The sequence below is a fragment of the Macrosteles quadrilineatus genome, unplaced genomic scaffold (genome assembly GCF_028750875.1).
Source record: "Macrosteles quadrilineatus isolate MER2022 unplaced genomic scaffold, UCM_ALF_1.0 Scaffold_5__1_contigs__length_97177068, whole genome shotgun sequence".
Classification (NCBI taxonomy): Eukaryota; Metazoa; Arthropoda; class Insecta; order Hemiptera; family Cicadellidae; genus Macrosteles; species Macrosteles quadrilineatus.
The window spans coordinates 70,684,419-70,701,041 of NW_026542598.1; the positions used below are offsets into that span (position 1 = coordinate 70,684,419).

The 16,623-nt window shown below is 33.1% G+C and overlaps 1 protein-coding gene across 1 annotated transcript; it reads right to left on the reverse strand.

Moving 5' to 3' along the window:
• Positions 1–8,627: 8,627 nt before the first annotated feature.
• On the reverse strand, positions 8,628–16,274 carry LOC128995082 (putative golgin subfamily A member 6-like protein 19). Its single transcript, XM_054419968.1, has 6 exons — positions 16,115–16,274; positions 14,110–14,159; positions 12,371–13,581; positions 11,484–11,602; positions 9,478–9,572; positions 8,628–8,777 (listed from the first exon to the last, which is right to left on the reverse strand). The coding sequence occupies exons 2-3, from the start codon at positions 14,149–14,151 to the stop codon at positions 12,373–12,375; spliced, it is 1,251 nt and encodes a 416-aa protein (XP_054275943.1). The 5' UTR covers positions 14,152–14,159; positions 16,115–16,274; the 3' UTR covers positions 8,628–8,777; positions 9,478–9,572; positions 11,484–11,602; positions 12,371–12,372.
• Between the last annotated feature and the right edge of the window lie 349 nt (positions 16,275–16,623).

Consider the following 16,623-nt stretch of genomic DNA (forward strand, 5'->3'; position numbering starts at 1 on the left):
AGATTCTTTTTATTTTCATTTTTGTGCCAGGGTGAGATAGAGTTATTAAGAACAATAAAGTGTCAATAAACCAAGACCATTTTGCCTCTGCTATGCCTTTGAATCACTTACGCAATCAATATCAACTTGCATACATAAAAGAACGTAATAGCTTGTCTTGAAGGATATCAGATGTTGTTTGCAGAAGACGTCTCGTCTCTCAGCATCCATCACAATAAAGAGCCTCAGCCTAAACACACAACCTGAGCCCATCTATCAATAAGCCTATTGTTGTTTATGTTTAACAGAATTCTATACCATGTAATGTATTATAGCTGTGTTTAGTGTTAAGTATTAAGTATAGGGATATTCAGTATTTTAATTTTTATGAAATAAGAATTTTTTAGGTTTAACTTTCATGAATGTTGATCTCCAAAATGTATGTAAATATAAAAAGTTTGTATTGTATACCTGGATGAATACTATACAAAGTGCTGCGTTAAGGCATATTTTCGACTATACGTTCCCAGTAATCGTCTTTAGACTTGATACTGGTTATTTTACCTCAGCGTGGAGCTACGATGTGTGTTTATAACATATATTATTGTGACTTCCCTCAAATGCAGTGACAAATGTGATGACTGCTGTACTTGGTATGATATAACTATAACAAAAATAATATTTGCCTTACAGCTGAATCGACGGTTATAATTAATACATGTGAATACACTATTATGTATAATATTTTTCTCATTTTATCACATCTAAACACTACAAGTGTTTGGGGCTGATAAATATATCATACGACTTTTCATTCAGTCACAATAATAGCTAGGAAAGAATAGGATAGGCAACCATATAAATTTCACAAAACTATACTATAACATAATAAATAAGTATAATAATTATAAATACGAATTCAAAAGATTTTTACCAGTACAAACTTAACAACCACTTTCTTGTAAAAGTTTGAAATTTAAGTGTAGGATACTGAATAGAAATTCATAAAAAGCAGATTTAACCTAAATAAAATCAGTTCAATTAATCATGATTCTTTAACTGAGTGAAAGTGATAACAAAAAAAACTTGTAAATGGTAAACAAAAATTACACAATGGACTCATGAAGTAGGAAATAAAAAACTAAATTACACACTTATTTTTCTTTCAAGACCTTTCACAAATCAATAGATATTTTATAATACTAGAACACATTTATAATGTCAATATCGAAATTTCGTTATAAAATTATTCATTTTTCATAAAGTCTTTATTATAAGTATCTTTTTATACAAATATTTTGTGTTCTCTACTTATACAATGTTACGAAGCATGTAGATGTTTCTCTGAGTGTCCAAATTTACTCTAATGAAACCCTTATCAAATAAATTTGTTCTGACAGGTTCGACTTGATCTAAATCCCAATTTGGGTTACTTGTGGCCACTGATTCCCAATTTATATGAACTGAAGTCATTATTTGTAAATGAACATCTAATAGAGAAATCTTTTTCATAAAAATATATAATCAGGTGCAACAAAACATTGGCATACTTATTCCCACGTGGTCCTAATATGTTATAAAGAAAGGTCGAAATCAGAAATCGATCGCAGTTATATTTCATATAGTGATTAAGTAATTACTGCCATTTAAGTATGTATGCCTCTATAGCACAAGGGTAGATATATCTGGAACTAGTATTGAAACACTTATTAGATAACAATGTATAGTCTTACCTTTTGGTTTTACTGTCACAATCTAGGACGATAGGCATTCTACACTTTACTTCAGGCCAGGCCTAGAGGGTCGGCACATTATCATGGAGTGAAATAAGAATATAAACGGTATGGATCATGAACATAAACAACTACGTCACTGGTCTGAATCCTGTACCATTAACAATAATGCTTGCATGGTGTTGACGTGTTTTGGCAGTTCCATGTTTAAATAATAATACAAACGTATTTATTTACTTTTGGGCCATATATATTAATATTACAACTCGACAAAAAACAAATGTTTGCTCTAGTTTCAAAGTATTTCAAACCTTGTTGATGTATTTCGAAGAGGGTCAAGATTAATACTAATGAAACCCAACTTAATTTTACGAAAAGTTTGACCTAATAGTCCAGTAATTTTAAGTAAAAATTCCCCTCTACCTGTAAATAATTCCCTAATTGATGAAACTTTGCACATGTGTAGTACTAGTACCAAGTAACAATATATCAAACACCAATATTCGTGCATGATGTGCTTCTTATTTTTACTTTTTGCCCATTTTTCACTAACCGTTGGAAATACAGAAGTCTTGTTCAAACAAAAGTTAAAGAATACATAAAAATCCATCTTTTACTCATCTACATAGTTGCACAGCATGCACGAATCTTGATTTTTGCATGTTGCACATGTGCAAAGTTTCCTCTGTTAGGGAATTTTTTCCACCTAAAACAATGATTTGACTAGACTAAAATGACAATTCCTTAGCAGGGGAGGGAGGATTACTTGACACTAAAAAGAACAAAGAACTACATTGTATTTTGTACTGAACCATAGTGTTTAGCCGCGGAGTTATAATGCTAGCCTTGGATTATTCGCAAAGCTGAGTGGTTGCGAACGTAGAGAATCATTTATCTTCATTCCGCAGCAGCGAAGCGGAGAATGGGCTCATATGGAAATATATATCCACTGGGGTAACGTTCCTTACAATATACACCATTTTCAATTCCCTCTCACACTCAACAAGTTTAAACATTTTAAAACTCAAGATTGGTGAAACCTTAAATTGTTAAAACTATAAATCCCATTCCTACAATAACGTTTTAGAGCAAGTTATGGAATAACTGGCGTAGCCGGTCACGTTTATAAAGGACACACTGGCACAGGTAGCATGGCGGAATAAACTTGAACCTCAAAAATTCAACAAAACAAAACTCGCTTTCAGGAGTTTAATCGAAGATTGTAAGCCAGTGAAGATTAAACATAGAGGTGCTCAAAGAGCCTGGAACTCAACACTCATTGACCAATTATACTGTGGTTCGAAAGGTAATATCCAGACTCACAGCCAAGCATCTGTAAGTACTAAGTTTCAAATCATTAGTCAACTCTATTTCGTTGCTTGGACTAATATATTTCGTAGATAATACAACAAACATAGCCCTCAAAGATCCTAAGAGGTGTTAGGCCTATTCGTGGTAAAAATTATTTTTAGTTTAACAAATTTATGAAAACCATTGGCCAAATTTAAACCACTTCAGTGCCGGTTTTGTTTATTTTGAAAGGACTGTAGGGAAAGCACAGTATGTGGAAGCATATAAAATTAGTTAAAGAACTTTTAACTGAAACCCGGTATTTACTACAGCAACAAACAAACTTTACTCTTTAAACTTCCGTAAGCTGCACCTGTCTCGTATACTTATGAAAATACGAACGTTAATAACAGTTGGATGTCTCTTCTTAAACATGTGAAGGATTTCAGAAGATATCGTCACATATTGTCCTTTCTCAAAACTTACATGTCATAATAAAAAGGGAAAAGTGTGTTTTGAAGTGGAAATACAGAAATAAACTGTATTTATTATTGAAAAATCTTAAGTATATGGTTCTGTCTTTTTTTAGGTTAAGCGATATTGTAGGAAAACTGAAGCACACAGGCTACTGAAAATACAATGCTATATTCTTCAGAATAGGCCTAAATAAACCCGTCAAATTAAATATTACACTAAAAGCTACTTAATACTGTAATAGTAATACATTAATATTGGTTTTATTTATTTATTTTGTTTTAACTGTACATTAATGGTCCACAACTGGGACCAATATTACAAGGATTATAGCAAACTCAGTATTTTCTCAACATTAGTAAATGTTTTATCTATTGTTGATGGTAAACAGTATTGCCATGTAGCCTGTATGCAAGGGTAATAATAAAATCCCAACAATCAAGTACCGTTGAGTTTAGTTTCGAATCATCAAAAAGATACTACCACTTCTTTTAGATGAGAATCTGTTCAGAGATACTTTATGTTGAAGATAATGTTATTTGATATAAACTATTTGATAACGGCACAAGCAGCAGTTTTCTTAGAATCTCAAACTGCTGATTCCATACAGAACCTTGTTTATTATGCTGTTTCAGGAGCATTATAAGGCGCTGAATAAAACTTTAACCACGTAAAATAAATACATGGTACAGCGTTAAGTTTTGTAACAAAATGTATTGCCATAAACGTATTATATTGTCTGTGGTATTGCACTTTTGTAGGTTTTCAGATATACGGTATAGTGTATTATTTCATAAAATAGTATATTGGTGTATTTAAAGCTTAAGGGACTCGGGTCTCTTTTCCATTTTGTAAAGAAACTCGGTAAGTGTAGTAGTTAGTGTGAACTTTAAAGGAAATGGTATTCAAGCAGATATGTTTTTCCCGTCTGCTAGTGATTCATCCAAGAAGTACTCAATAGTATTTTCATAGGTTTTAGGGAACAAAATGAATGATCAATCATGAATTATGGTATAATTTACAACATTACAATGTTTTTACTTCATTTCAAATCAATTTCAATTTCATATTGTTAGTTTTGAAATGATAAAGCTCAATGATGAAAAACAGTAATTTTCAACCGAGGCACTACTTTTTCCTACATGGGAGATAATCGGGAACTTTTCATTTGATATTTGCAATATTATCTAGTGTCAATAATCAAAGATCAATGTAGATATTCCTGAACAATTAGGAAGAATAATATACAGTACATAATTTAAAAATATAAAGGTCCTGTATTTTAAATTACTATTGATTACCATAGTGGTTAATAAGTAATCGAAGTCCTCAGATTAAATTCAAAGCTAGAAATGTGCTCTGATATAGAGTAAGATTTTTTTTTGAGGTTGGTGACCTCTTTTAACCTTGCATTTGCCCGTCCACATAGATTTATCAGATTTATAGATTTACCATGAGACTACATACAACACTACAGATCTGTGCGTGGAACGTATCCAGCAAAGCAAGGGAGAATCGTATATTTGATTCACCTATTTTTTGCACTATTTACCAACAAAAATACTTGTAAGCTTACAACGTCAGCAATATCCAAATAAGCTTCTTATGTCTATTTTTCAGATTATTTCTTACCTAAATTTTGTTACTTATTCTTTTGGCACCATACATTCTTAACGTTTTTAAATTTTGATTAAGGCATTCATAACCACTTTTACACGTAATTTTGATTATAGATCAATCTTTAGTCGACGGATTATTCTAGAAAATCAATTTTCCAAATTCCCCCTCTAGCCTACCCTCTAATGAATTTATGACATCCTAATATTCTTCTATAACGTAGAACTAAAAAAACTTGATTACTTCTAGATGTGACTTGAGTTTCTTCACGATTTTTTTCTGAATTAATTTTCTCTCGATAATTACTTTTTCCATCTCATTTTGATATGGATACATTGTGATATTAAGCCCAATATTGCACGTTCGACTCGAATGAAACTGTATGAACGTATCGCAGAAGATTATTACACTCACATCATCATACATGATATTCGATCATTGTTGTGCTCACCACGTATTCGCTACGGCTGCTTGTCGCTATCTAATATTGTTCGGAGATGGGACTAAGGTTATTGAGTTACTGTAAATATATCACACATACATTGGTAGCATTCAGTTTGTAGTATTGAGACACTGCCAATCACAAAATGGCTTTTTAACTGGGGGAATTGCGTCATTTTATGGATCTGAACAGACTTTAACAACCTTCTAGCCTGCCTAAATAAAATCTAAAATCACTATTTTAGGGTGTTAGATAGTTCTCTATGTTGGATGATTCTCAACATTCATACACTATTTGTTATACATTTTCAAACGATTTTGACTATCTTTTGGTGAAAGGGTTTGTTATTCAAAGGTTAGTCGTCCTCCTACAAAAGCAGTCATTGTCCGGTGTCCTTTATGTAAAGACCACTCCACACTGCTGTATGTACTTTAAAATTTACCTAGTTCAAAATCTACATAAAACTAATTTTCCTCTGAAACAACCTACGTGCTTAGTCAAGCAAATTATTTTACCTCTTTTTTTTAGCAAAATGAAAACAAACAATCGAATTGATTTAACATATATTAAAATATGTCATTATTTGACTTAAGAAATGCAAATTTTATTAACACATCTTGAACCAACTAAAGTAATCATCTAAGGGGCAAAATTCGAAATCTTTATTTAAATTACCTAATTGTTTGTGGGTCTTAATACAAAAGCCACAAACTGGCCGTTTACCTGTTTATACAACATGCACATAACGTACAAATAAGAATTATATTTTTCTTTTTGAAAAAAGTGTTATTATTACAAATGAAAATGTTTATTGAGATTTTCTCAAATTTCGCAATATTTTAGGTTCCATGGCCATGTTTGAGTCATGTTGCATATAACATAAGCGTTACAGTGAGATACAGAACTAATCAAAGCAAACCCAGCCGTGCCACAAACTGCGTAACAAGATGATTCAGTTAGAGCAGTCTTGATTGGCAGATTGGCTCTATACACCTTCATCTTGTATGTGTGTGACAAACCTAATTTACCACAAACAAATTATGTAACTTTGTGCAGTCATTAAATTTAAATAATGCAAGTACACTTCCTATCCAATTGTAAAATATAGTTTTAATTGTATTGTAAGTTTTCATTCTATTGCAAAATACCACATCTTTGAGTGATTTTAGCTTCACTAAGAGTACTAATTGTCACGAAATTTTCCAAAAGTTTTCTCTGTTATATCTCAGGCGTTTACAAATACTGTTGATGAGGGTTCCGTCATAATAGTTAAACTTTCTTTTGTAACACGCACGAAGTGGTGAATACACTTTCTGCATGGACCGGACCGAGACGTATTTTTAAATTATCTGAAGCTGATATAAGAATGATAAGTCCATAAGTGGGCGATTGTTTGAGTGTGTGGATATCGATGATGTTATCGTATTGAATTGTACATTTTACAGGATGACAAAAAACTTCTTTCTCCAACTTTTTTCTGTTTTTAGATATTTGACTCCAGGCTTCCTCAACTGAACTCACCCACTATAACCCACTTTCCAACGAATTAAAGTAATCCCACTGATTATTCATCTACGGTCATCACCCAATTCTTTTCTTATCCAATGTTGATAAAAGAGTAGATTTAAATTCTTAGCAAAGTGTGAAATCGATTCAATGTTATTAGTTTAATGGTTTTGTTTTTAGTAAATTAATACACTAGTACGCAGTTATCTAATAGATTACCTACACAATTTTTTGAACAAATTGAACTCCTTACTATGTCTTTATCATGTAATGACACGATTTTCACAAAAAAAGTTAACTTGACACTATAACCACTACAGTTTTTATTCAACTTCGTTAATTATTAAGGAGTTTTTTTAGTAAACTAAACACCTCGTACTAAAAGCTGTCATGTGATTCATAATGTATCTCAACAAAAGTCTGCTGTTCCAAAGTTGAGATGAGCAAACTTTTGACGTTCGTTAACTGAAACTGACAGTTTCCTGCTTGGGCTCTGTTCTCACATATCACGAGAATCATCATTAACAACTTTATAGTGGATCAATTTACAAAAACATAAATAACAGTTAGGGTTAAAGTTTTGTGTTCTGATGAAAATGTCTATTATATACTGTGTTCATTAAACTGATGGAATAATCTATATATTATTATAATTTCTAAAGTAGTTTTCTTTTTGGGTAGACAACAACTTCATTAATCACTCACTTTTCAGTATTTTTTCGTAAAAACTATTTATTATATACACATTTAAGTATTATTCCCTATCAGGACAGCATAGATTCAAAACTTTTTGTAAATAACATATAACAACAGTATAACAATAGTATATTACGTTACTAGTCCTAAAAATAGGGTTTTTGCTGAAAATAGGTAAACACATTTTTGACGAGTGACGTACGATATTTTATGCCATACAACTTAACTTAATAAATCTGTACAAATCCTTATATATCCCCACCGACTAAAGGACTAATGATCACCACTCATATCCTCTTAGAGAGGTTATTTTGTTTATAATCACTCATTGCCAAATATAATCAACTGGTTAGTGACCAGCTCATTACAGTACAGTAGTACGTAAGTAGCTAGTTTTCGGACTAAATACTTGCGTGGTAATTTCATTTAACAGTGTAGTGTGGCGTAAAAATTACATAATACTAACAACGGAACTTTAAGGGCTCTTAGGGTGACGCCCTGTAGAAAACAATGAATACATTAATAAGTAAACCAAAATTTGAGCCTTCTAGCTTGTCGGGAAGCTGGAGAATTGGTGTCGAATGATTGAGTAGTTGAGAGCTTTGACTTTTATTATATAAATGATATGGGTTGAGAAAATTAAAAAAATAAGTAAATTTAATATGGTTTTATAACTTAATAGCATGTTAACATTACCTAATCTGCCTAAACGTGTACGTAAAATTCATAAGTTTTTTTAAAGCATTAAAAATTAAAAAATTCAGATATCTAGCTCAAAAATAATATACGCTATAAAAAAAACTCTATTTAAAACTATCGAAATATAAAAGAATTTTGTTTTTTTTTTCTGTACAATTTATCTAGATAATCGGTTATCAATAAGAACAATCTTTTACTAACAATAACAATATATTTACAAGTTTTTCATCTATTTACAGTGATATGTTTGTTGGCATGTAAGCGTCTCCAGGTTCCTGACGATCTCTTGGTAGGCTTGTTTGAAGGTTCTAAAGAATCTCCTCATATTGTTGAGCCAAACACTGTGAAATAAACAACACAGAATGTGAAAAAAATCATGTTGATAGAGGCATGGATAAATTCAAAATAAAAACTTATGATGTATGCTTTAAAAGGTTAAAGGGATTTCTCATTGGTCAATGGAAAATTTTTATAACACCCACTTTTAAAGTTAAAGAAAAATCATGAACGTTGTAAGTTGACAGAGATACAATTTAAGTATGTAAATATAGGTATAAATCTTAAGTCGTTTGAAAAACAATTTATCTAGTACCCAAATAGTCGTAATATTTTGTCATTAAGTACTATACAGTACACCATCGTATGCCAACATTAGACTTGCCAAGTTATAATCTGACTGAGAATAAAACATGCAAATTGACACAAATGAAATAATTGAACAGAGGATTAAACAATAAGATTATTTTTTAAAGACATTGTACAAGTCTTGGAAGAAAATGTCTCTCATACAAGTTTTTTCATTATTAAGCCTGTTTTTCTTCCAAATAAATTATGATTTTTTTATTAAACTTTAATTGGGTTATTGGCTATTAATGTGGCATTTTAATTGGCTCATGTTATATTTCTTACATGAAAGTGTCTCTCGTAACAATTTTGGCACCGATGCTACCAAAGAGAAGAACTTCTTTATAGTACACACATATTTGAGTTGAAATATGTCACATTAGTTTTACCAAAAGAGATAGGCCTACACAGAATTACCTTTATCTTGTCATCCGGGTTGTATCCTTACACGCCAATCTTGAGATCAATAATTTGTCTTGACAATGCATGGCTTAGAGATGCTAGGTTAAAGGCTGAAAAGTAAGGAAGAATTTTAAGATTTTAATAAGAAATAATCCATAACACGAAATATATACACTTTACATTTACGGCGTTTAACATTTAACTACATTTCTCAATTATGAGAAAATTTTAGACTTGTTCTAATTTTGGCCAAAACTAAAGATTTTAGCTTAGGGAATGGTTTTTGAAGTTATCATAGTAGTTTAAATGAGACGTTGGTTAGCATCATTCAACGATTCAACTGATTTAATGTTAATTAACTGGTCAAATATTTCAACCATGTAAACATGCAACAAGGATTATCTATATATTAATAGGCAAGCATGTTTCTTTAAAACCTTTTTTCTCAGCTCGTGTGAATCGTAGGGAAAATCTACGCATACCGTTGGAAAGCTATTTTCCTGTAGGTGTGCAGAATCCCTTTATAAATTTAAATAGGCTCAAAGATAAGCACAAAAAATGAGTTTAAAAATTTGAAAAAATTAACATGGATCTTATGCGTTGCTATGCTGGTTACGAAATAACAACGAAATATAAACAGAAAATCAAAACAAATGGAAGACATTCCAATCACATGTTTTATTTACAATGTGGGGTGAAAATAGAGAAGATTGCACAAAACATACTTTTGGTCGATTTTTCGACCACGGGGCGTGCTCTCGTTAGTATTTATTAGGTGGCTTACATTTATGTTTAAATGTATACACGAAACTCTCTCCCGAAACTCCGTAGGCATGATCCTTAGATAAAAACAAACCAAAAATATCATATAAACATATACCCTATCTCGTTTTCCATCTGTCAGGTTGTATGTATTTTTTTCATAACTTCCCATAAATTTGAAACGACTTTGAACAACTTTGATTTTAATTGTAGAATTTGTAAAGAGCGATAACAAAAATTCCGGAGAAAATGTCGTTTTTATAAAGGTAATACCTGCTAATTTATTGAATTTGCCCAAATCTTTTGTTTTAACTTCAGAAAATTTAATTTTTCTCCCTTATTTGTGTTATGACCCTATACAAATTTTACATTTCTGCAATAGGGAATTAAATTTCCATCCTTTTTGTCATTTGTATCCTTGTTATAAATCCTATGGCTTTTCATTATTAAGCTTTGAAAAATTTAAATGGCCGCCATTTTAAAATTATACAAAGTAGAAAATGGATGCTTTGCGAAAGAATTCCTATTAGTCATCATACACGTACCAAGTTTGAAGTTCGCACATTTAACTTGTTTCAAAGTTATGGGAAGCTATGTAAAAAATACATACACACTGACAGACGGAAAACAAAGCGAGATATGGCATATGTTTATGTTACATTTTTTGTTTGTTTTTTTAACCTAAGGAAAACGGCCTCGGAGTTTCGGGAGAGAGTTTCGAAACACCCTGTATAAGTCAGATTACATTTTCAATTGAAAGTAGACTTCCATGGTCATTTTTATCAAATTTAAACTCCTCTTTACGATTTGAACGTGTCGTCGAGCTGTATATATGTCAACGTATAGGAGACGCCATAGTTCTCAATCATCATAAAGTATAAATCCAGAAGTGAATAGATTGGACGAATTACTCCATACTTTAGCTTGTGTATGATGGAGAACTAAAACGCTACCAAATCGACTTTGAAACACAGCACGACGACATTGTCAAACCAATTTAAAACTTTTACAACGAAGATATAGCTAATCTGGAATGCAAAATGTTTAACAAGTTGAGTCATATTTTTTTTAAGTTCTAAAATTTAATACATTGCTTTCTCAAATATCTAGAAAGATAAACTTATGATTAAAACTTTAGTAAGAAAACAGGCTAGATTATACATCACAATTATTCAGCAATGTATCTAACATGATTAACTGTGGTTAATAATAATGTGAACGGTTTCAATACTACTGTGAAGTAAATATATGGAAATTACCTTAAAGCTGTAGCCCACAATCATGAGTAGTATAGTTATCTTTGTAACTGCTTTTTACATGATTAAATGCTTGTGATAAACCATATCCCCTTATTCATTAGTCAGCTGATCTTCATGATCTGTAACGAATAACAACCATTATTATTGACTCCGGAAACATACTATGTATCTTACCTACTGTGAATTGAATGAAATTGCTCTTTAATCTAATTTGTGTTAAATGATTTTTTTACACAAAAGTGTTGAGGTCTGAGAGGTCGACAAAATATTTCTCTAATATTTAGTAATGTGGATACTCTCTGGTGATAGTAAGGTCAGAATTATTGTAGGAAGCCTGGTAAACTAACTAAATAAACTGTAAGAATAAAAATACTCTATATATTACCAGACACGTTTAAAATGAGGTAACCTGATCCATAAAAATAATAAAAATGTAAAGGGACACTCAAACAGGTTTAATATATGCGACTCTGGAATTCAATTTAAGAACATACTCAAAGCACATTAGTTACGTTGTGATTAATTTGTTTGTTTGTTTATTTAATCATTAAAATCAACTACTTAAATTAAATTTCTACACAGCACCCTTATTCCCTATTTCTCTTCTATATTCAAACTTAATTACAACTTTTTCTACAATTTAAAATCTTCATCTCAAACCATTATTTATTGAGAACTACATTAGATTTTGCTAAGTTATACATATCTCCACCTCAATATCCAAACACTTGTTCTGCCCTGCCCCTTCTTACTCACTCAAGACTATGCATTTCCCACCAACGAACCATTGCCATGGATCTATTGGTACACAATCCCTCCAACACAAGAACAAGAACTCCAATACATATTTAAATAACTATCCAACAGTTTCCGATACTAGTACTTACCCTCAATCCTCGTCCCCGAGGTTCCTCTCCTGATCCACACAGTTCTTCTCCTGGTCCACACAGTTCCTCTCCTGATCCACACAGTTCTTCTCCTGATCCACACAGTTCTTCTCCTGATCCTCACAGTTCCTCTCCTGATCCACACAGTTCTTCTCCTGATCCACACAGTTCCTCTCCTGATCCACACAGTTCTTCTCCTGATCCACACAGTTCCTCTCCTGATCCACACAGTTCTTCTCCTGATCCACACAGTTCTTCTCCTGATCCACACAGTTCTTCTCCTGATCCACACAGTTCCTCTCCTGATCCACACAGTTCTTCTCCTGATCCACACAGTTCTTCTCCTGATCCTCACAGTTCCTCTCCTGATCCACACAGTTCTTCTCCTGATCCACACAGTTCTTCTCCTGATCCACACAGTTCCTCTCCTGATCCACACAGTTCTTCTCCTGATCCACACAGTTCCTCTCCTGATCCACACAGTTCTTCTCCTGATCCACACAGTTCTTCTCCTGATCCTCACAGTTCCTCTCCTGATCCACACAGTTCTTCTCCTGATCGTCACAGTTCCTCTCCTGATCCTCACAGTTTCTTTCCTGATTCTCGAAGTTCATATCCTTATCCTCACTGTTCCTCTCCTGGTCCTCGCAGTTCCTAACATCACCCTCAAAGTTCCTTTCATGATCCTCACAGTTCCTCTCCCCTCCCTCATTATCCACATGTCTCTCCTGATCCTCATCCTCCTGATTCCTTTCCTGATCCTCGCAATTTCTCTCTTCATCCCCATCCTCACAGCTTGACTCCTCATCATCTATGTTTACACCCCACTCCTCATCTTCAGGTCCGAGGTATCCTCTCAGGCGTTGCGTGTACTCACTTATCGTTTCACAATGCTCATCCACCTCATACAGAATTTTTGTAGTTTCATCCAACTGCAACTGCAGGTCCTCGGCCATCTTCTCAGCTAGGGAGTGCTCCCACTCTAGGATCTCCACGATCACTCGGAGAGTCTGGTCGTTCTTCACCCTCCCCTTGAGTTCCTCCAGTATCTCGCTGCACTTCTTGCTGTAATTCTCTGCCTCATAAACTTGATGACTCAGGTTCTCCTTTTGGGTCCAAAGGCATTGGTTGGATGTTATAAGCTGGTCCAATAAGCAGCCTAAAGAGTCGGCCCAGTCCTCCACCTCTTCATCGGTTAGCCCGTACCTTTCCTGTAAGTGGTTGCAATTAATTCATTACAAAAGTAAAGGATACTGAAAAATACAGTCGCAGTGTTGAAAAAAGGAAGATACAGAACCACACTTTCAAGTCCTAGCTTTAATATCTGATTTTTAAATATGTCAAAATAATGTCTGTATTAAGTAAAGTATTAACAGGCTAGGAAAATTGGGGTGTACATACGTATTTAGAATTTTCTATGAAGCCAAAGACGATATATTTCTAGTCGGTCGAGTTGAATCTGGACCTAAATGGCATTTAGTTATCGATTTTCATAAATTAATCATACCAAATTTGACATGATTATTACAAGAAAAGTTATATGTTAATAAACAGTTTTTTGTGCTCTAGGATTATAATAAAGTAAAAAGCACACTGTAAACGCCTGTTCAAACAAGATAAAAACGTTATCAAATTATGAACGTAACCGGATATGAATCATTCCTCGAAACAGAATATATATTTTACAATATAACAAGTTATATTTGTCGTATCTCAATAGTTGTACTGTATCAACTCACCACAACCCTAGAGACGTCTTCCACGGACTCAGGGAAGCTCATGTTGATGCCTACAACAAAACACAAGTTTACATTGGTTATTATCTATATATTAATATTCAAGAACTTTTCTTTAATACCTTTTCCTTAGCTTGTGTGCATCGCAGGGGAAATCTACCCATACTATTAGAAATATATTTGCCTGTAGATGTGCAGAATGCCAATATAAATTAAAATAGCCAAAAAAGCACACAAACATTTTAAATTTTAAAGAACTATCATAGCCTTTATGGGTTGCCATGCTGGTGACGAAATAACAACGAAATATATATATATATATATATACATTTTAGAAATTGGTGTCAAACTGTTAAGAAAACGTACTTTGCCGTTAGAAAATCCATGCTTACTTTCCTAAACATCAGTAAGAATCGATTCTTGAATTACAAAAACACTGGAAAATGAATACAACAATTACTGGATTTATTATCTAAATACAGTGGAACCTCGATAAGAAGACCCTCGATAACAAGTCACCCTTAATAATAAGTGTATTTTTCAAATCCCCTTGAATTTATTTTACCTAAACACATGTTATTGCAAACCTCAATAAGAAGTCATCCTTGATAACCAGACTTATTTTATAATCCCCATGAGAGTCTTGTTATCAAGGTTTAATGAAGAAAATGCATTAACTTTTGATTCCTCATAGCGTTGTATAGACTATGTGTAACAAATAATGTAATTTTATTTAAATTACCTATATTAAAGTTACAATAACTATAACCATTGACTTTATAGTCAATGCCATTTCGATTAAAGTCAAGAAATTTTTTGCAAGTACATTATTAAGTGACACTTTAATAACGAGATGACACGATTCGTCCGTTTGTAGAGTGCTTAAATTTGACCAATTTTGAAAAGACACTTGGAACACGATTTTCTCGACATATTTTGTCTATACTTTTCGTTATAAAACAACTAAAAAAATACAACACATTGACTATTGAGGTTGTGTTTTGTGTCGTAGATGCATCATTGAGGCACAGAAAAGGAATACTGTAAATATAGAGTCTGTGTCTATTCTATTCCCATGTCTTGGATTGAGACTATGAGATAAACAATGTGATTGCCAACTTCAAACTTGGCAAACAAACAATACCTTCCGTTTACGTACTGTTTAACATCTTCATGAGTGGGCAAACTACTTCGTTTCACAACTAAAAATGATCATTTTATTGTTTATATATAATATTGTACATTGAAATTATACTATCTACCTACGGAATTTTAGATGATAAGCCCTAATCCCAATAAAAGTGGCTTGAACTTTGTTTTTTTCAGTTGTCATCTTGAGTAATCTGTTTTGCTCAATTGAGTGAAAAATGCTACTTTGTACGACAACTAACAGTAGAAAATAGTATATCATCGCTAAGGCGAAAAGACATTTTTGCCTGTGTGATGAACTTAGAACTATATTTTTTCGTCATATTGCAACATCATTTAACAAACGAAGTTAGAAAACTAAAGTACTGTTCATGAACTAAAACGACTTGTTATCAATTTTGGTAATGCAAAATAAGCAGCTGTTTAGTATTGTAAGTTATTCGATCATTTCGTATATTACGATTGCCTCAATGTATACTATCAATATGTCGAACTATTGCCAACTATGCAACAATGAGCTACAGTGCAACGATTAAATCAATCGATAAGTAATTTCGATAAATGCGATTGCTTTTTACAAATGTTACCAAATGCAGTTTTTTACTCCCTAGGGACTAAAAAGGATTTAAACTCACTAGGGAGTAAAAAGGATTTAAACTCACTAGGGAGTAAAAACGGTATACTACCCGCAACGCGTGTACATATTAAAAACTGCTGTTTCTGCTGCAGTATAAGGAAAAAACTTAACTTAAATACTGAAACTGATGAATTCCAACTAATTAGACTAGCAGTAATAAACTAATTTAACCTCAAAAACACAAATTAGTCTAGCGAAAAAGTTAATCAAATACAAACTCACTTGGCTGATCCCACTTCGAGGTCAATGCTACAAGGTTACAGGAAAGTATCGTCGTATCGCGAAACTAACGCGATTGCGACACGACACGAACAAAATGAGTTGACCCCGCGCCGGTACCGGTACCACTCCACTGTAGCCGTAGCCTACTGCTACTGGTGTAGTGGTGTGGTATAGTGTGGTGTTGTGGAATGAATGAATCGGGCCGCGGACCGGTCTCAATTCCAACGTTCCTCACAGCTGGCGATAGGAGGGGACGGGAATATCCGGCATGAGTCAGCTGTGGTGCAACTGTCAGCTGACGTAGCTGTGACGTCATAGTGACGTAGACACTAGACTTGGCAATGGCATATCAGAGCGTTCGAAACAGCTGTTTCAGAATCCCATACAGTAATTACACACATACAAATCACGTACTCATGTGTAACGTTAAGGTTATGTACTCAGATTGTAATGTAAGCTTGCATAAAATTAGTAATCCACGTCAACATTTATTTTGGATACTGCAATTA

Coding starts and splice junctions, on each gene's coding strand:
- LOC128995082 (XM_054419968.1), bottom strand. CDS start 14,151: ATGAGCTTCCCTGAGTCCGTGGAAGACGTCTCTAGGGTTGTG. Junction 13,582..14,109: donor AAGACGTCTCTAGGGTTGTG/GTGAGTTGATAC, acceptor AACCACTTACAG/GAAAGGTACGGGCTAACCGA.